At 51.9% G+C, this 19651-nt stretch overlaps 6 protein-coding genes and 1 non-coding gene across 7 annotated transcripts; 3 read left to right on the top strand and 4 right to left on the bottom strand.

The window, feature by feature from the left end:
• Positions 1-841: 841 nt before the first annotated feature.
• BDP81DRAFT_485482 (uncharacterized protein) lies at positions 842-2584 on the top strand (the record flags this gene model as incomplete). The annotated part of the gene is made up of 5 exons (XM_060595160.1): positions 842-902; positions 993-1492; positions 1553-1681; positions 1768-2522; positions 2560-2584. 5 exons carry the CDS (start codon positions 842-844, stop codon positions 2582-2584), a joined length of 1470 nt encoding a protein of 489 aa, XP_060438512.1.
• Positions 2585-2684: 100 nt separating this feature from the next.
• BDP81DRAFT_476329 (amino acid adenylation domain-containing protein) lies at positions 2685-12090 on the bottom strand (the record flags this gene model as incomplete). Its single annotated transcript, XM_060594769.1, has 3 exons — positions 2685-4149; positions 4566-11080; positions 11150-12090. The coding sequence occupies 3 exons, from the start codon at positions 12088-12090 to the stop codon at positions 2954-2956; spliced, it is 8652 nt and encodes a 2883-aa protein (XP_060438511.1). The 3' UTR covers positions 2685-2953.
• BDP81DRAFT_t359 lies at positions 2697-2777 on the bottom strand. The gene has a single exon. It is a non-coding gene; the product is annotated as a tRNA-Gly (tRNA).
• Positions 12091-13785: 1695 nt separating the features above from the next.
• On the top strand, positions 13786-15617 carry BDP81DRAFT_334087 (major facilitator superfamily transporter; the record flags this gene model as incomplete). Its single annotated transcript, XM_060585727.1, has 4 exons — positions 13786-14022; positions 14086-14438; positions 14507-14897; positions 14961-15617. 4 exons carry the CDS (start codon positions 13786-13788, stop codon positions 15615-15617), a joined length of 1638 nt encoding a protein of 545 aa, XP_060438510.1.
• A 447-nt stretch (positions 15618-16064) lies between these two features.
• On the top strand, positions 16065-17510 carry BDP81DRAFT_334136 (FAD binding domain-containing protein; the record flags this gene model as incomplete). Its single annotated transcript, XM_060585732.1, has 1 exon — positions 16065-17510. One exon carries the CDS (start codon positions 16065-16067, stop codon positions 17508-17510), a length of 1446 nt encoding a protein of 481 aa, XP_060438509.1.
• Positions 17511-17901: 391 nt separating this feature from the next.
• BDP81DRAFT_334068 (RmlC-like cupin domain-containing protein) lies at positions 17902-18444 on the bottom strand (the record flags this gene model as incomplete). The annotated part of the gene is made up of 1 exon (XM_060585725.1): positions 17902-18444. One exon carries the CDS (start codon positions 18442-18444, stop codon positions 17902-17904), a length of 543 nt encoding a protein of 180 aa, XP_060438508.1.
• Positions 18445-18773: 329 nt separating this feature from the next.
• BDP81DRAFT_334152 (uncharacterized protein) lies at positions 18774-19646 on the bottom strand (the record flags this gene model as incomplete). The annotated part of the gene is made up of 1 exon (XM_060585734.1): positions 18774-19646. One exon carries the CDS (start codon positions 19644-19646, stop codon positions 18774-18776), a length of 873 nt encoding a protein of 290 aa, XP_060438507.1.
• Positions 19647-19651: the final 5 nt, after the last annotated feature.

The following is a 19651-nucleotide window of genomic DNA, read 5'->3' as shown; positions in this document are numbered from 1 at the left end:
CCTGGCGGCTGTAGGGGTAGAGGGTGGGCCACTGTTGCCTCCTCAGTAGGGTCTTTCGGCAGTAGACTAGATGGTCTGCCTCCTTAACCCATCCACAGGAGCAGGTGAGTAGTGCTTCTGTGTGGATGCTGCCATTGTCTATCAAGACAACGCGGCGACTGGAGACACCGATGAGACCAGTGCCTCCTTTCGGCATATAATCCTCGTGATTATCTTGGAAAGAGAAAAAGTACCCGTGACGATCGTTCCGTGCATGTTCAGATACGTCTCTATGATTGGAGTAGAAAACGAATAACCAAATGAAGATGCAGTCAGCATGACGCCGGCCAATGAGAAGGGATACCGTGGTATCCAGTGGGGGCTTCGGACTTTAAGCCAAGTGATGCATTAGAACTGAAGAGAATTAGAGTGCGGCTTACCTACATCTTCTGCGATGACTAAAGAGTTAAAAAGTGCCTTATCTGCAAGCGCGCGCGCGACCAAGTGGACTTTGCCGCTCGCTATGCTTACTCAATCTCTTTTGCCCCACGTCTCCGTAATGTCCGGCATTGGGACCGGGGTAGGCATTCTGATACTTGGATGACGGGATATCATGATCGCATCTATTCGGCAATATTTCAAGACGGTGGCCTTTCTATGGACTGGAAAAAATCCAGTTCTCTTATAAATACCTCCCATGATAAAGACACCTGCGGCAACGAGTTCTCCATTCTCTTTTCGCGGCCTGTTCCGGTGTGACGAGTCCTCAGAATCGAATGATCACGAGCATTCTTACTTACTACTACTACTACTACGAGCATTCTTACTTTCACAAAGTTCACCTACGCAACTAGATTCCACCATGGGACGCCCACCAACTAGCGGCTATTGTCATACCTGCCGACGAAGACGGGTCAAATGTGGTATGTTCGCCTTCTTGCTGTAAAGTTTTCCAGCCCGTATTATAGTCTGAACAAAAATCCCCTCACTTACACGCAAATGGAACTACTTAGACAAAGCTCGACCCGCTTGTGAGAGATGTCTCAAGTCCGGCCACAAATGCCGAGGCTACGAGATGCCGCTCCGTATGCAAAATTTCGCCGCCTCTGGCGATGCAGGTGGCAGTCAACAACTAGTTAGAGTGTCAAACACGAGCTCGAGTACCATCATTCAGCAGAACATCGTGCCAGAGCTTCCGTTTACAGCTTTCCGTGACCGGATGGCATTTTCACACCTTGTGGCCCACTACCGCTGGGCCCCATTCTGGAAACCTCTCCTACGAATGTCATTGGACGCAGAGTCAAGTTCAGACGTGGCCAAGGCCGACTACACGGGAAGTCTGGCGACGGCGCTTGGCTTCATGGGCAATTCTGTCAACGAGCCGAATATGTTGGCCGAGGGCTACGAGTTGAATGGCAAGGTAATTAGAGCATTACACCACGCCGTGTCAGCGAAGTCCAATCAGGAACTGGCTCGGTGGGCCTTTACAATCATCATCCTTAGTCTTTACCAAGTAAGTCTCTAGAAAGGAACTTTGGTCAGACGAATTTGTTGAGTGTGCTGACAACTACAGTATGCAGTGGAGAACGTGCCCAACGTTCCTCACTATTATGGCATGTCGAAAATCATAGAATTGTGTGGACCTGAATGCTTTCAGCAAGAGCCGATGTTGACCTATTTGCGCCAAATTAGGGCGCTTCACGTAAGAGACTTTTGGGCCTGATACTTTGATGCCACCCTCCCCCCAGTACTTCTGGCCTTTACTAATAGCAAATACTGTGACATTAGGCGTGCAATTCGTTCAACCAGCATGATCACTCGTTCTTTGAACAGACGCGATGGAAAACTGTTCCGTGGCAATTCATACCCAAAACATCCCACGACCTGCTGATGGATCTTTTCGTCGACATTCCCGGCCTAACCTTTTCTATCGCGTCACAAAATCGATCTTTATTTGGGGATGAGAAAGATGCTGCGCATGCCAGAATTGACCGGCTTTTCAGGGATCTACATGCCTGGAGATGGCACTGGGAATACAACAACCCAGGTGCTGCCAGGGAAATTCATCTGCCTCTCGAAGGAGAAGCAGAAAATATTCTACTGCCCTGGGCCAAGGCCTTGCTGTCTAAGCCAATTGAGGTGAAGACTCCAGAACAGGCTGCCGAGTTAATCATCTACAACGCTTCCATCACACAACTTATCAACCTGCAAGTCTTGTTGGACATGGGCGTGCGGCACCCACAGCCATTCCCTGGGAATATCGGAGAGTCGATGCTCAAGCCAGCAGGAGATCCTCTCTACACACCAAACGACGTCAAACATAAGTGGCAGCCATCGATGGAGGGTCTGAGGCTCATGAGACTAGCACCGAAGCTTTTGTCTGCCAGTAACGGCACCTCAGTCATGCTAGCTGCATCACCTCTCGGAATTATCTACAATTCACTACTCGGGACGGAAGGTCTTGGGAATTTGTTCCTGTCGACGATGGCAGTTCCAAGTGATTATGCAATAACGGATCGAGAGCTTTCTGTATTTCGCTTATGGTAGTAGATGTCAACAAGTAGTTGATAATGAGAAAAGCTTGAGACATGTATTTCGATTATAAAGAGCCACCAAGAGGAGAAGATCATAAAAATACAAGCTCATGAGATCTACGAAGATCATACATACATAGTCTTCGCAAGGTAAAGCTTTCTCAGCCTCAAAAAGCAAAACTTTGCGTCGAGGGGGAATCGAACCCCCGGCTCCCCGACGCTGCTGGATGGCAACGGAGAATTTTACCACTAAACCATCGACGCTGATGATTGGTTGTTGTAGTCGTGAAGCTCTGATTGAAGCCATTGACGGCGACACGCGATTTTGTTCTTTTTTTTCGCTCTCGCGATCGCGAGGCCAACCCTTCAGTTTGGCCAGAGTCTTGTTCGTCCGGCTCTTGAGTGCCCTTAACTCCCTTCAGGTGGTTTTGAGCTGCCCCTTAGTCGACGATACTCTGATTTTCGTTCATGGATTGGGCCCACTCCTTCATGGAGTCCTTCGTCGTCGCGACTAGTTGTTCTCGCCATCCGCCTGCTGCATCCATCGCCCACCCAAGCAGCCCATAATTCCAAGCCAACAATGCTTCAGCGCGTGCACCATCAGGATGATTTAACAAACCAACCGCGATATCAACCATGTCTTCGCGGCCATAGACAGCGTAGAATATGCTGGCTGAGCATACTGAACACGAATATCGCTCTACCTCGGGAGAGCTGTTGTAAACCGCCAACGTTCCAAAGCGTAGGTCTTTGGTCTTGGATAGAACTGCTTCTTTGAGTTCAATAATTGTCTGCGGGAACTGGGACGATGCCGACTCGGGTTCAGAGCGGAAATTGATGTGTGTGAGAGGAGCAAATGTCCAAGCAATTATGTCTGACCCAAAATGTTGGCGACAAGAGTTGCACGAGTCGCAGCATGCTTTGAACTTGAGTGTCTTCGGATCCACGCACGTCGAAGTCGATTCCTTGGCCGGGTCGACCTCCAAGTCGGCGGCGCTTCTCAGTGATAGCTGAACACCCTTGCAGTGACAGTGGAATGGCGTCGAGGATGGGGAGGGGCTAGCAGTCAGCCTAGAGGCAGGGGTAGACTTGCTGACTGGCCAGTCGAATGGAACTTCTTCGCTGTTGCGATGTCCTATCCAGCGCTGAACCGGGCGACCATCCTCTTCTTTCGGAAGCCATGGCGCGAGGCCGCCATCAATAGTGTCGCCGATGAACATGTGAATGTCATATTTGACAAGCTCAGGAAGGTTCTCCAAAGCACCCGTCGTGACGTATGGAGCGATACTGAGATTGTGGCCACGGGCGAAGAGTTGTGATGAACAAGTGCTGCACGAGTAAACGTCAAGGTGTTGAGAGAACGCATACTTGCGCAGAGCAGATAGGTCTTCAGAAGCGTTTGGCCACGCGACGGCAGGGTTGTAGAGGGATCCAGTGAGTCGGCGACAAGATGTGCAGTGGCAGCAAGATGCGTTGAGCGGCAATTCAGATTTAGCCAGTGAAGCGGAGAATGTGTGTGCTTTACACATGCACTGTGCCTTGATAGTGATGAGGCCTTCCATTGTGGTGCAGATAAGGTTGTGAGCCTCGGGAAGTCTGTGATCTCGGGATGAACCAAGTCGAAGGTTTCTGAAGACTAGATGAAAGATATCAATGACTTTTTCAATCTCCTCCAAAAAACTTTAGGCTGCCATGGGGGGTACAAGGGCGTGAATGACAACCTAAAAATCTCGCTTCGTGATGGTGCACCACCTACGTCACCGCGGCGCGCTCAAGGGCCTCGTTTCAGCATCTACATTACGCGCCAAGATACAGCTCAAGTAAGACTCAACAGACGTGGAACAATAAGCAGCCGATTTAAGCAACAATCACAACGCATAGTGCTGACAATTTGCATATCTCTAGGCATCTCAATACTACCTAAAATCTGGAAGGAAACCCATCCCATAACTCCTGGCCTTTAGAACACTCAAGTCCTAGAAAACATGCCTAAGGCAGCTTGACTGGCTTGTTGGGATTGACGCTGACGCGCGGCCGGCAGGAAACACACACTCACAAGAGCCTCCATGTTCTTCTTCACGGCTACCTTGAGATGCAGCGGACAGTTATCGTGGCCATTTGCCGTCTCCTCCCATTCCATGCTGCCGTCCTCGAGTAGGTGGGCCAAAGGCCATAGGGGATGCTTCTCCTTCCGACGTGAGATATCATTTCTAACTGTCGATAGCCATTCAGCAGCGCGCGTTGGACAAATGTCGTAACCCATCCCCTTGACCAAAGTCCAGAACGCCCCCCAAGTCATTCCCTCTTCATGCTGTGCCACCGGATTGCCCGATGGCTCTGGGTTGAATGCGGTGCGAATGACAGCCACTGAAGTTGTAGCAGCGTCTGAGAGATGCAGCCATGCCTGTTCCTCGTCTGCATTGTAAATTCCCATATTAATGTTCGCAGCCGTAAGTCTCCAGATGTAGTCGTCCATATTTGCTACCCCTTCAGCGGGGGTCCCGATGATAAGCCCTGGCCTGAAGACACCAATATTCCTCTGGTCGATCGGACACCGCTCCGCAGCTCTCTTGGCAAGAACCTCAGCAACGAACTTTGTCTGGCTGTAGCCCATTGAGTCTGAAAGTTCGCGCGCGACATCCTCGTCCCGCTCTTCGGCATTCTTCCACTGCCGACCGCCAGAGACATAGACAAATCGCAAAGCCGGATTCTGAACAGCAATACCGAGGAGCTGGACTGTCGAATGGATGTTGACAGCCTCTAGAGCTGCATAGCTCTTGTTCCAATGTACGACAGCACCGTTGTGAACGATCACGTCGTAAGTGTGGCCATCGCCCAACAGGTCCCATTGTTCTTGGCCAAGGCCGAGCTCGGGTTTCGCCAGATCACCCATCCAGACGTCCAGCTTTTCGTCATGGAATTCGGTCCACCAAAGGGCCTTTTGCGCTGCCTCAATCACACGAGATTTTGCTGCTTGAGGCGTTGCACCGCGTACGAGAGTGGTGACGCAGGCAACATCGCGCCGCTCTAGAAGTTGTCGCAGTATCTGAGTGCCCAGATATCCGCTTGCACCAGTAAGGAAAACCCTGAGATTGTCTGTTTCCCTGGTCAAACTACCCTGGATATCTCGTGGTAGTATGCCTGGGAGTCTCTGGAGCTCCGCATCCAGACGATCAATTTCAGCCATCAAGTCGAGTTTTCGAGTCTCCGAGTTGACAGTGGAAGATGTCAACGTGACTGGTCTTTTGGAAGCAGCACAGGTGATGAAAGCTGCCAGACTCCTGATGCTCGTGTGCTCGTCCATGAGCAGCTGCATGCTAACTCTGACGTTGTACTTTAGGCGGATGAAGTGCATGAGTGACATCGTGTTGAGAGAATCTAGGCCCGAAGTATGCAGTAGGACATCGTTGAAGCCGTCTAGCCGGGGTGCTGACGAATGCGTTCTATGAGATACCAAATCCGTAATCTTCTGTGCCAGCTCGTAGGCAGGGAGCTCGTGGGATTGAATGGTTGCCACTGTACTCGGTATCGGCGCAGAAGTGTCGAGGATCTCGGATTCCCTGACAGACAACCTTTGGAGCCATGCCGTCACCTGTTTCCTGTCGACCTTGCCAGAGGAAGAAAGCGGGAATCTCTCCGTAGAGAGGGTCGCAACGTCAACGAAGTGTGCTGGAAGCATGATGCTTGGAAGTTTGCCGGCCAACTCTTGCCGAACTTTATCTGCAACGATATTAAAGCGAGAAATGATCCGTTGTAGACCAGCCGGTCTCCGGCCAACGTCTTCTTCGAGCTCCAGAACCGCCACAAGTTGGTGCGCGAAAGGCCCTGACGAGGGGAAGACGACGATACTACGCTTGACAAGATCGCAAACAGAAATGTGCGATTCAATATCTCCGAGTTCGATTCGTTGGCCGTTCAACTTGACTTGAAGGTCCTTCCGCCCCACGTACACCAGAGTTCCATCGGTTGTTCTCTTCACAAGATCTCCTGTCTTGTACAGCCGACCCGTGCCTGAAGGGTTCTTCCTTGATACCCAAGACTGTCTTGAAAGGAAAGCGGCATGTGTTTTCGTATAGTCATCTAGGTAGCCGTCGGCTAGAGTCGGACCACCTACGAGCAATTCGCCAACCTCACCATCCGGGACGAGTATCGTGTCATCGTCTGAGGTAACAACCCAACCAGAGCAACCGACTGAGAACCCGATGGTTTTCGGGTCTGCATCATAGGTACACGGATGGCAAGCAGCGATGACAGAGCATTCACTCGGCCCGTACGCATTGAATAGGGTGACTCCAGCATCAAGCCATTTCTTGATCAAGATCTCGTCAGGAGCTTCTCCGCCAAGAACCAAAGTTTTTAGCGACGGCATCTCTGCGGGACGGATGATGCGCGCCACAGATGGAGTGAGAAGGGCAAGGTTGACGCCTGTGTGACTTGCGAAGTCTCCGAGGTTCTCGAAGCGCTCCTTCTCGGTGGCGACACAGACTGTCCCGCCATGTATGAGGGTCGTCAGGATCTCAAACAGGCTTGCATCGAAACTGTAGGCGGAGAATTGTAAGACACGGTGCTCATTGTTCATGCCAAAAACGGGACCGTGGGCCATTGCACTGGAAGCAAACGCAGTATGAGAGACAACAATGCCCTTGGGATCTCCTGTCGACCCAGAGGTGAAGATGACGTAGGCAGCACTATCGGAATTGAGTCGAGATGGTGGTCGGAGTTGATGCTGGAGTTTGGAAAACCTCTTAAGGGCATCCCGGTCGATGATCATGGACGCGATAGCACCGAGATCGGTTGCCTTGTGTTGGAATGCAGACATAAGAACAGTCTTGGCTTTGACCTGCGCAATAACCTTTCGTAGACGAGATACGGGCTGGCCCGGGTCTAGGGGCACGAAAGAAGCGCCGGCTTTCAAGACTCCAAGCATCGCAACAACAGTCCAGACGGATTTCTCGAAGCACAGTGGAATCTTGTCTCCCTCTAAGACGCCAGTATCTATAAGATGGACAGCGAGTGCAGATGACATTTTTTCCAGCGTTTCGTAGGACAGTGAGTCGGCTGTTGATACCACTGCGTCTCTCTGAGGTTGTGACAGACTCATTCCTGTGATGAGTTGATGAAGCGTAGCCGAGAGCTTCTTTGCCTCAAAAGTTTGGGAAGATTGATCTTGGATATGCACAGAACTTGGTTCAAGGGCCAAGTCTGCAACCTTGGAAGGACTGTAGCTGTGAGATGTAGCCCATGCGAGTTGGCTCATGATACCCTTGACGGTTTCAATTGCTTGGGCGACAAAGAGACGACTTGTCACGTCTTCATCGACGTGCGTCGCAAACTCAATCCGATCGGGATGAATCCATGCTTCGCACGTTACAGGAAACGTCGTAAACTCCTCGCGATAGATCGGCTTTCTCAGCGGACCGGGTCCAGTCTCATCCCAACCGCCACCTGCCTGGATGACGAGCAAGTTCTGAAACTCGCAAGCGCTCTTGGTGTCTTGATTAAGTGATTTTATCTGCTGGATTCCGGACTGCTCGTAGGGTATCATAGCAGTGGCATGGTCCTGGATCTTTCGCAGAAAGTCGAGGATATCGGATCCTCTGTCGATACGAACTCTGACAGGCACTGTGGCTATTGTCGGACCCTCGATGCTTTCAATATTGTCCAAGGGTGCGTTTCTACCCGAAACTGTTGCACCGAACAGGACATCGTCTGATTTTGAGAGGTCGCCTATCATGAGACTCCATGCTGCCCGAACGATGGTAGACATCGTAATGCCAGAAGACGGATCGATGTGTATATTAAGCTCATCGCGCACCACAGCTCGAGCAAAGGACTGGTGGCCGGGCTTGGGGGTCGCAGGGAAGCTTGACGGATGCACTCCTTGTAGCTCTGTCTTCCAGTAGTCCGCGAATGTATTTGACGTCAATCTCTGCGTGTAGGCAATGAAATTGCGATAGTCGGTCGCTGGCTTGATAGCACGGCCGTGGTATGAATCATTGAGTCGATCACAGAGAATCGCTAGGGACCAGCCGTCGTAGAGCATGTGATGTATGGTCCACACAAACGTTCCATCGCCAGACTCTGATGTGACCAGAGCAAAGCGATTGAGCGAGTCTCCGGGAAACATTGGATTTGCATCGTCTTGCTCGAGGTACGCTTCGAGGTCGTCGTGCAAAAGCCACTGGACATTCTCTCTGATAACAGCCTGCAAAGATCCAGCAGTCGAAGTCGTTGCGAATCTGGTCCGCAGTATTGATGATGCGGCATGAATATCCTCCCAGCACTGTCTGAACCGCGAGAGGTTGACGTTCCGGGGCAGGGGATGGATCCATCGACCCGTGTAACTGCCTGGTCGCGTGAGGTTGACCGCCATCAGACCTTCTTGCATGTGCGTGCAAGGGTACAAGTCTTCGATTCCATCGATAGTGACGTCGCACTGGAAGGCGGCTTCTTCCTGCAGCTCGGGGATATCCTCTTGCCGCAGGAACTGGAATGGAACGATCTGAACAGGAGACACTACCTGGTTTTCAGATGCCGTACTCTTACAAACGAGTGCCATCTTGCCCAACACAGAGTTCTTGAAGATGTTCGCGACGTTGATCTGGAGCGACTGCTTACGACAAGCCGCCACTATCCTGATAGCCCCTATAGAATCTCCACCGAGCTTGAAAAAGTCATCTTCGAGCAGGATCGAGTCTTCGGGTAGCCCTAGAACCTCTGACCAAGCTAGGCGTAGGGACTTCTCAATCAGTGTAAGGCTAGGCAGTGAAGTCTCGGAGAGTGGCATCGACGCCTCTGTTGAGGGGTATGCGTCCGATAGCAGCGTGTGCTGTCCGACGGAGGACTCCTCTTCGCTGTCGGGGAACTCAGCCGAAAGTGCTCCAGGAACCTCAGTCGGCGCAGTTTTAATTTCCACATCGCTTGGCGATCTCAGCAGTTGTTGCGCCGTCATTGCATTTCCGTGTGTGCGTAGTGTTTTTCTATCGACCTTGCCTGAAGGTGAAAGGAGCAGCATGTAGCATGGTACGACTGCCCGTGGGATCATGTACCCAGGAAGAGAGTGAGCGAGCTCTGTCGAAGCTGCCTGGAATTTCTGATGTATTGTTGTCCACAAAGGGTGCACCTTCTCGATAAGATGCTGCCCTGCTCCATTGGAAGAGGTTTCTGGAGTTATCTTGGGAGCGACAAATGCTGTGAGGATACCTTGCTCTCCTCCCATGGGTCGCAAGAACTCGACAGCCAACTCCCACTTAGTCTCAGGAGATGATTGTTTCTCTTCGGAATTCAGGTTTTGTCCGAGTTGATGCTCAATCTCGCCGAGCTCGACACGCTGACCATTGATCTTGACCTGAGTATCTTTCCGACCGAGGAAGTCGATAGTCCCATCATGGTTCATCTTTCCCAGATCACCGGTTCGATAGCATCGCATGGGCCGTCGCACTACACCGCGAAGAAAATTAGGATCATCCAAGAAGACGGCATTCGTCTTCTCCTGGTCACCAAGATACCCACGCGCAACGGGCGGGCCCTCAATCACAATCTCTCCAACAGCACCGAATGACGCAAGCTGATCATCTTCTCGGACAATCCAAACGGCGCAGTTGGCAGGTCTTCCAAGAGAAATACTCTTCACCCCCCTAGACCTTGGCTCACTGACAATGGTGATTGCTGAGCACTCCGCAGGGCCGTAGGCGTTGATGGTTTTGACATCATCAGCCCATGCGTCGGCGACAGCCTGCGGCAATGCTTCTCCCACGAGGCACAAGACCTCGAGGCTCGGGACTTCTTCTGGGGTCATGAGACTTGCAACAGTTGGTGTCAGCATTGCCCAGTTGACCTTCATGCTAGAAATACAGCTAGCAAGGTTGTTCATCCTGTCTTCTTCTGACGGGATGCAAAGACATGATCCCGCCATCAAGGTAGTAAAGACTTCGAGCATGGAAATATCGAAGGAGAAGGAGGAGTACTGCAAGACCCGGCAGGTAGAATTGAGGCGGATTGCTTTGGAATATCCCTTCGCGCTGGAACAAAATGCCTCGTGAGTGACTACCACACCTTTTGGCTTTCCGGTAGAACCACTCGTGTACACAACGTACAGCGCGTTGGTAGGAGACGGTGAGATTTGCTTGGATGGGAATTGCCTTTTGGTTGAGAGATGGTCGAATAGAGACTGATTTACTACAACCCGCTTCTCGTGTTGTACTTGGGATGGGATCTTGCTTTTGCTCAAGACAGACGATACAACGACATTGGCATCAACATCTTTGACGATCATGCTGATTCGGGCTGCGGGAAGCGAGGGATCCAAAACCACAACCGCACCTCCAGCCATTACCACACCCAGGATAGAAATGATGCTGTATACGGACTTTTCGAAGATAATCGGTACCACCTCCTCGGGTCCGACTCCAAGACCTGCAAGATATGTCGCTAGAATCTCGGAAGAGCGGTGCAACTCGGAGTACGACAAGCTACCATCCCAAGCGCAGATAGCTTCAGCGTGAGGGGTTGTTCTGGCATACTGTGCTATCGACTCTTGGACGACCTTTTCCTCCCTTGTTGGAAGTCTTTTTGAAGTTAGACAGGCGCACTGGGGGACGATCATAGATTGTGCAAAGAAAGGGACATGAACTTACGGTCTGTTTAGCTTAACGAGATGCCGCTGACTGGTGGGACTCATGATCTGTACGTCCGCAAGAACGGTCTGCTCTCCCGTTGAGTTCGCCAGCTGCCAGATGACTTGTTCCAAATCACTCAGCAGAAGCCGAACTCTTGGTCCAGAGATAGAACGCTCGTCAAACGTCGCATGTAACTGCAGATCTTGACCTTCGGCGACACAGTGAAGCTGAAGAGCGAAAATGGAGACGTCGGCTCGCTGCTGCAGGTGTTCAACAGTCGTTGAAAAGTTGACAAGCGTGTTGACAAATGATCCTCCCCCGCCCTCGTACATTGCCTGAACCCTTTGACTGGAGGTCTCGGGCAGGAGGAATTTGTCTTTGACTTGCTGCAGAAATGCCGCAACCGACGATTGGGGGTCAATAGACGCTGTGACCGATGTCACGCTATACACAGGATCGGGGTTTCCACTGCTCGTAACGCAAACTCCGAAGTTGACTACTTCGCTGTCGTGGAGTGAGGACAGTATCAAGGCCCAGGCTGCGCACACGATTGACTCCACGCCATCTGGTGAGTCGCAAGTAGGACCACGAATATGGGAGAAGGACTCTCTCTGTGGTTCCCCAGACGCGATCTTCGTTCGACTGTCGTGGGATGTGATCGAACCTCTCGTCTTTTCCGGCGTATCAGATGCCTGTGTCGCGTTTGAGACACCGGTATCAAGGCCATCTCCGCCATGGGTTGTTGATGTCTGGAGACCGGTAGCATCCTGACCGACAGCATGAGCCGTGGCCGCCTTGAAAACAAACCGCTGATGCACGCCCGGGATATCGGCAGGGAATGGATTTTCAAAGACGATTTCTTCTGGCGTCTTTGCGTCTGCCGGGATGGGATCATCGAAGACGAACTTGACAGAGTGAAGTCGGGGTATGAGCTTCCATTTTCCATCTGTCGATAACATGTTGACGACTTGGCTTGGTTGCAGTGGTGCAGGTAATGTTGATTTATGCACGATGTCAGCATAGAAGCGTGACGCCAAGGCGGGAAAGTCTTGGACAGCGGTGTTTGTATACGTTGCTTGTATGAAGAAAGTATCTTTGCATTGATGCAGGAGCTTACCACTTGTCTTTCGTACATGTATGAATCATACTGGAACATCTGGCATCACTCCTTCGGACTACCGTTTCGGACCCTTCATATCTCCAGTCCGAGGAGGTTGGACATGAGACCATAAAGTTCCTTCCATGTCAAGTGGTACCCTAGCTGCTAGTCTAACCAACTGGCTCCCGTGATAGTTCCCGTTCATGGCGTCATACTCAAACCGCGCGTACAACGGAACAGCCTAGACTACGCCTTCTCGGATAGATCAAAACTCAGACCAAGCAATCATCGGGTCTTCCAAATCAGGTATTCTAGACTGGTCGTAGGTCTTCTACAACCTCCCCAAACAGGCAAAGATTCCGGGGCCTCTCACACCGTCAATCCTTCGTTGCTGCGCCTTATCACGGGGATGCTCAGGTTGTGTTCGCCCGAGAAAGTGACTCCCACAAGACCGGGGTGTTGCAGCTCCTCCGCTTGAGTCCAGAACAGCAGCCATCAACCAGTCTCTTCCGTCTGACTTGAGATCACAAATCAAAGAATGTGGAGTGCGGCATTTCTCGGCATTACATTGCCGTTCCTATAAATCTCGAAGTGCAATCAGTTGAATCTGTACAACAGTTACGCGCCTTCTTTGTCGTTTGAAAATGACTTGGGCACGCTCCGATTGGCTGATTCGGAGTCCACGCTGAATCATATGTCTCTATCAAGACTCAAAAAGCTAAGTCTCACAGTAATATGGAGTAAAAGAAGGATGGTCTTGCGACACCCCCAGTTACTGGACGCGTGATTCCAATAATTCGTCAGTGATGTGATGATGCCTCGCCACGCCGAAAGGCTGGAAGCCCTGTTGACCCCCATCGGTTCTTTTGTAGTGCATGCATTCTAAAGTGGTTGCATACTGTGCCTTGCATGGGTTCGTATGCGGGTCTCCGGGTTTCCCAGTTCGCATAGATTCTTCCCGTGCCTCGGGAACCAATAATCGGCCTCATTGCCCATGGCGAAAAATGCTTGAAAGAACTTGCACTTGACGCAGGTGCCTAGAAGCTGGCGACTAGCAGCCATTCGCGAATCCTTCGGCTCCATCGAGAGAGGGGTGGTCACCATTTCGATGGGGGTGGTCAGCGATAAGGCAGCGGCGGAGTCGTCCCGGGGCCGATATCATGATTTTGCGAACATGGAAAATGTCAAGCTTTGTTTTACCCCTCAGACATCCACAAAATTCACCCATGATGCTCGTTTTGGCCTTCCAGATGCGGGTTGGGGGCAGTGTGATGGGATCCATGTCTAGGCTTGAATCCTCTCATGGCGGTCAGCCGGTGCAGCGGGGCGACGCGAGTTCGTTTGGAGGTTCCGCCGTGCTGCTCTCGAAATAGACCTAGGCACTCCGGACCTCTCTGGTGTGGAAAAGTGAATGCGAAGGAGTAGTTACTATCCAGATGGTCCCATCGCATCTACCCATTCTAAGATTCTCTACGGTCTCCTAAGTGCAGAATTATTCCCATTTTTCCAAATGGCTCCTGAAAATTCGAATGCTCTTGAGAAAGGCAATGCCAGTATGGACCTGAATTCTCAACAGGAGAAGGGCAATGTGCTCGACAGCAGCACCCAGTCTGATGAATCCCACACTGAAGAGACACAAACCAAGCCAAGTGAGAACCTTCCAGGATGGAAGATATTCGTCATCTGGTTAGCAATTGCACTTGGTGTATTGTGTACTTTTCTCGATGAAGGCATTATTGCGACAGCTATTCCGCGTATCACGGACGAATTTGGATCTCTTACCGATGTTGGTGTAAGTCGCATACTACTTACGGACAGATCCCATATCAGCGAACTCTGTCTAACAAGTCTCTAGTGGTATGGTTCAGCTTACCAAATGACACTTTGCGCATTTCAACTCATTTTCGGACGCTTGTACAACCAATTCAACGTCAAGATCATTTATGTCATCTCTCTCGCCATCTTCGAGATTGGGTCCCTCATTTGCGCAGTGAGCCCGAGCTCAGCAGTCTTCGTCGTCGGACGCGCCATCGCTGGCCTCGGTGCGTCCGGCCTTCAGAGTGGCTGTCTAGTCCTCATCTCCGCAGCCCTGCCTGCGAAACACCTGCCGATGTATGTAGGTGCCATCGGCATGGTCTATGGTGTTGCCGCAGTTCTTGGGCCGGTGGTCGGCGGCATTATCACGAACAGCTACCTTACGTGGAGATGGTGAGTAGCATCCCATGTCCTTGATCTGGTCGCCAATGCATCGCCTACTGATATCGAATCGCCATCAGGTGTTTTTACATCAACCTCCCGATCGCGGCACCACCCGCTCTCGCGACGTTGTTTCTGGTCAAGTCGTCCCCATTAACCGAACAGCAGCGGCAGCCTTGGCTGCAGAAAATCAGGGGCTTGGATTATCTTGGCATGCTCCTCTTACTGCCAGGGATCACCTCATTCCTCCTCGCTCTCCAATTCGGAGGCGCGCTGTTCACGTGGAGCGACCGACGGACCATTGCTTGCTTTGTCGTCGCTGGCGTTCTCGTCATCGGCTTTGTGGCCGAACAGTGGTGGATGGGTGAAAAGGCATTGGTGCCGCCGCGCCTGGCTAAGATGCGCGTGGTCATTTTCGGGGCCTTTTTCGGCTTTTGCCTGGACAGTGCCTTCTTCACCCTCGTTTACTACGTATGACAACCGAATTCTTTACGTTTCTTCCAGCCAAGAGTTAACAACTAACGTTGGTTATAGGTGCCTCTCTGGTTCCAGGCCATCCAGGGTGCCACGCCCGAGGAGTCTGGTGTTCGATACCTGGCCCTTTGCCTAGCCTTTATTCTCACCATTTTCCTCAGCGGCTGGGGTGTCACGAAGTTGGGTTACTACCAGCCTTTCATGCTTGCTGGCACTGTTCTCGTCTCCGTTGGTTCTGGCCTTCTTTCGACACTCAAAGTATCCTCGGGAGCGAATCTCTGGATTCCCTTTCAAGTCATCGCCGGGCTTGGCATTGGCGCTTCAACACAGCAAGCAGCGGTCGCCGTCCAAAGCAGTCTGAAAGAGGCTGATGTAGCTATTGGGGTGGCAGTTGTGCTTTTCTTTCAATGCTTCGGTCCTACTACTGCCATCACAGTTGCTCAGGCCGTGTTTGCGAGCATACTAACGTCGGGAATAACCTCCGATATCCCAGGCGTCGATCCCCAAGCAATCAGAAACTCGGGTGCTACGCAGCTTAAGGACTTGGTGTCTCCAGAACAGTACGGTACACTACTGCAGGTATACAATCATGCCATCACAAGGACATACATAGTGGCTGCTGCTATGGCTGCGGCAAGTATCGTTGGCGTTGCTGGCGTCGGACTAAAGAATATTGCGAGTGAGGGCGACGAGAAAAAGGATACCGAGGGTCAGTAACCACTTTTCGCTGAGAAGATGTCTACCTAGCATTGCCAATACATAGCCTCAATGACGACAGACTTCAGTGATAACCCGCAAAAGGAGGCGGTGAATTTCGGTCTAATCTACCACATCATGCAGGGTTAGGGTTGTCAGTCAATCATGGACCCTAGCGTCAATATTTGAGAAATCCCTGTCTTAGTCATCGTCCATGCAACATAGCAAAGGTCCAATGACGGCGTATCCAGCTCTCCGGAGTGGGTCAAGTCAACCTCTGACAATCCCCGTTACAACTTGGCTTAGCCACAGAGCGTTGTATCCGTCCGTTCTCAATGACATCTTGACAATTGACTTCCCGTTCCCCGGAACCCCAGATCTCCAAGCTTGTCGTCGGATCGCAGCTTCGAGGTTCGTCTTCAGCAGAGTTTCCGTTCTGCAGCTTTTTTCTGCTGTCAGATCCGGGAAATGGACGACCACAACGCGGCGGTCAAGCGCATCGCCGAAGTGGTTAAGGACTTTCACTCCCGCCGGGAACCTTTCCGCATCTTCCACGGTTCCACAAGCAGCACCCGGCCCGCCCACCGCCAGCGCGTCGTCGACATCAGCGAGCTGCATCATGTCCTACATATCGACACTGCGGCATCCGTCGCCATCGTTGAACCCAATGTCCCCATGGACCAGCTCGTCGCGGCTACCTACAGGTGCGGGTTTGTCCCGCCCGTAGTGATGGAATTCCCAGGCATCACAGTCGGCGGCGGCTTCGCCGGGTCAGCCGGAGAGAGCAGCTCGTTTCGCTACGGGTACTTTGACCAGACGGTGCAGTCTGTAGAAATGATCCTCGCGAGTGGAGAGATTGTCAATGCCTCCAAGACGGAGAATCCAGATCTCTTCAAGGGTGCGGCAGGGGCCCTGGGGACCCTGGGCATCGTCACAAAACTGGAGCTCAGGTTGCTCAAGGCCAAGCAATTCGTTAAGCTCAGCTATCACTCGTACTCGACGATTCCGGAGGCCGTTGCTGCAATTCAACGGGAGACGAACCTGGCGCACAATGACTACGTTGAAGGACTGGTTTTTTCGAGGACGAGCGCCGCTGTTGTTACGGGTCATATGACGGATGATCTGCCCGATAAGTGCCAGCCCCAGACGTTCAGCAGGTCCAAGGATCCTTGGTTCTATCTGCATGCACGGAAACGAATCGCAAATGGCACACCAACGCCAGATTATGTGCCGCTTCAGGACTACCTTTTTCGATATGATCGAGGTGCATTCTGGATGGGCGAGTTAGCCTTCAAATATTTCGGCTTTGTCCCGTTCAACAGACTCACTCGCCGGGCTCTAAACCGTCTTATGGACACGAGGACATTATACAAGGCCGGCCTAAGCGGCAACAGCCGGATGACATTCAAATACACGATCCACGACCTCTCGCTGCCATACACCACAGTCCAAGAATTCATCGACTATGTGGCAGATAACCTCGAAATATGGCCCCTCTGGTTGTGTCCCCTCCGTGCCACTGAGACCGTCGGCTTCCACCCCTACACGATGGAGCCTGGCGGGGAGACGCCGCAGCCGATGCTTAATGTGGGTGTTTGGGGAGCGTCGTCAAGGAAGATTGACAGGTTCGTCCGTCAAAACCGGGATCTCGAGGCGAAGGTCATGGAGCTGGGCGGACGCAAAGTGTTGTACTCGCACGCGTACTACACCGAGTCACAATTCTGGGAGGTGTACGACAAGGATTGGTACACAAAGCTGCGAGACCGGTACAGCGCGACGAGTTTACCGACGGTTTATGACAAGATTACGATTGATGTGAGCAAAGAACGGAGGAGAAAGTCGCTGAAAGATAGGCTTGCGATCACGTGGCCGGTCGCTGGCTTTGTCGGTGTTTGGTCCGCAGTACGGAAGTGAGAGCAGAGCGATGCAGACGGCCGAGTATGGGATGGTTGTTTGATATCTATGGGCGATGATCATTGTTCAGTGTCATTTCTGGGATGCTTGTAATGTGTTATGAGAGCATGTTGTCATGATGGTGCGGAATGTTGGCGTGTTTGTGTGCACTTCTCTTGGCGTCAAATGTTTCTGCATCCTGCATGTGCATACTTGGCGGAGTTCAAGGGCTTCTCTGTGTTTGAGTTGCATATTCTTTTTAATACCTGTCATACCTCTCTTGGAATTTCGTTAACAGTCGGTAGCAAGTTCAGCATCAAGCCCCTGTACTGCGCATCACTTACTAAGACTCGCCAAGATGTGTGAACAAAACTTTTGATGTTCGCGAGCCTGCAACTGTGACCACAAAATATCAGACCTTTAGTGCCGGCCCGATATTTCCATACACTGGATCTCTGCTAAACCACGGTATCTTGGCGATAGCATCGACTTTTCCCTCTTCCCCCTTCTTACCGTAACACATATCCCAGTCGTGACCTTTTGGATAGCTTCCAACCATCTCGAACCCGCTTCCAAAGTCATCCAGCAGACGGTGAGCAACCCCCGCCGGCACAACAATCACATCGCCCTTCTCAACTAGAGGCTCAACCCGGCCTTCGTTATCTTCGCCTCCGAAACAAAGCTTTGCGCGTCCGTTACTGATGCACAAGACTTCATGTGTCGTGCTGTGAAAGTGACTCGTGCTGTACATGGTATATCGCCACTGCGGCTCGACGACGCCGACAGAGGTAAGGTGGGACTCGATGAATGGTGCACTTGCTGACGAGAAAGCGGAATGATAGATCACCAGGGGCTTATTCTGGATGCTTGTGTTGGGGAATAGCCCATGTGACTGGATGAAGTGTTTGGAAATTCGTAGCGATGCCAGGGGCGCCAGGCCGGCTTCTGATCCCATGGTCTCGTGCTCAGATTAGGTCTTTCCTTCGAGGTGGTTCATCGGTGATCTGCTACGGCATGGGTTGTAGGTTTGCGATCTTGCAAGACGACATGGAGCAAATGTAAGAGGGAAAGAAGCTAAAAGTCGACAATGAAGACAGGTAATTATTGAATAGCTCAGGGCTGGTCTTAGCAACGTATGAAGAAATGCTGACGTCATATCGCGTGCATCTACTTTATCTATTTTCATTATCATCACAAGTCTCTTCTTTCTACGCTTAGACAGCTGCTCAACACACCGCGAAGCCTCTTCACATCATGGTCAGCCCTTCCAATCTTTGGAGAATCTCACGTTTCTTTCCATGCCGATGCGATAGCGCCCCAATACTGATCAAGATGCATGCGCATGTGCCCAACATGATCGCTTCCTTCGAATCGTACCGCGTCGTAGGCGTAGCCCTTGCCCTTGGACTCAGCCATGTTCTTCTCGATATCCTCCCAGCCAATGAGCCGATCTTCCTTGCTGTACAGGTACAACTTGCGTGACCCCTTGGAAACATACTTCGTGTCGCCAATTGCTGCGACACTGAAGACCGGTGCGCTCTCGCGGCCGGTGAGATGCTCGAAGCTGTGGTTCAGAAGGAGGAAGACACCCATGATGCACTGCGTCACGACAAACGGCCAGGGGAACCAGCCTGCGGTGCCGAGGGTCATGGCCAGAGACCAGCGCTTGAGGTTGTTCCAGGTCATGATTACGCTGCCGGGCGTAGAGTCGTAGCTAGATAGGCGATGCGGCATGGGGCGGCCGAACCTTTCTTGGTAGGCGTGCAGCGTTCCGGCGTAGTTGATGCCGCCCGTGTTGGACATGACGTGCATGAGGACGGCGTCTTCGTCGGGGTCTGGTGTTCCGGACGTTGCTGAGGGATATGCGGCTTCTATGACGGGCTTCATGTTGTTGGAGCGGGTCTGGAGGTCCTCCCTCATCGCTTTGACGATGGGCGAGAGCACGGCGATTTGTTTTGCGTGCGGGAATAGTGTGCGGAATCCGTCGGCGTATTTGGAGACGTGTTTGGGTACGGCGTCGCCCCAACTGTAGATGATGACGACTCTCGGGTGGCTTGCTGGTGGTTGAGTCCCCTCTGTTACCTGTTCGCCTTCTCGGAAGAAAATCTGGTCGGTTATGGCTATGAAGCCCGGGAACGGGTCCGATTTAGGTGTCATTTCGA

This window comes from Colletotrichum phormii (genome assembly GCF_030913505.1).
Source record: "Colletotrichum phormii strain CBS 102054 chromosome Unknown BDP81scaffold_35, whole genome shotgun sequence".
In the NCBI taxonomy this organism is placed as follows: domain Eukaryota; kingdom Fungi; phylum Ascomycota; class Sordariomycetes; order Glomerellales; family Glomerellaceae; genus Colletotrichum; species Colletotrichum phormii.
This window is presented reverse-complemented; position numbering and strand designations above follow the sequence as displayed.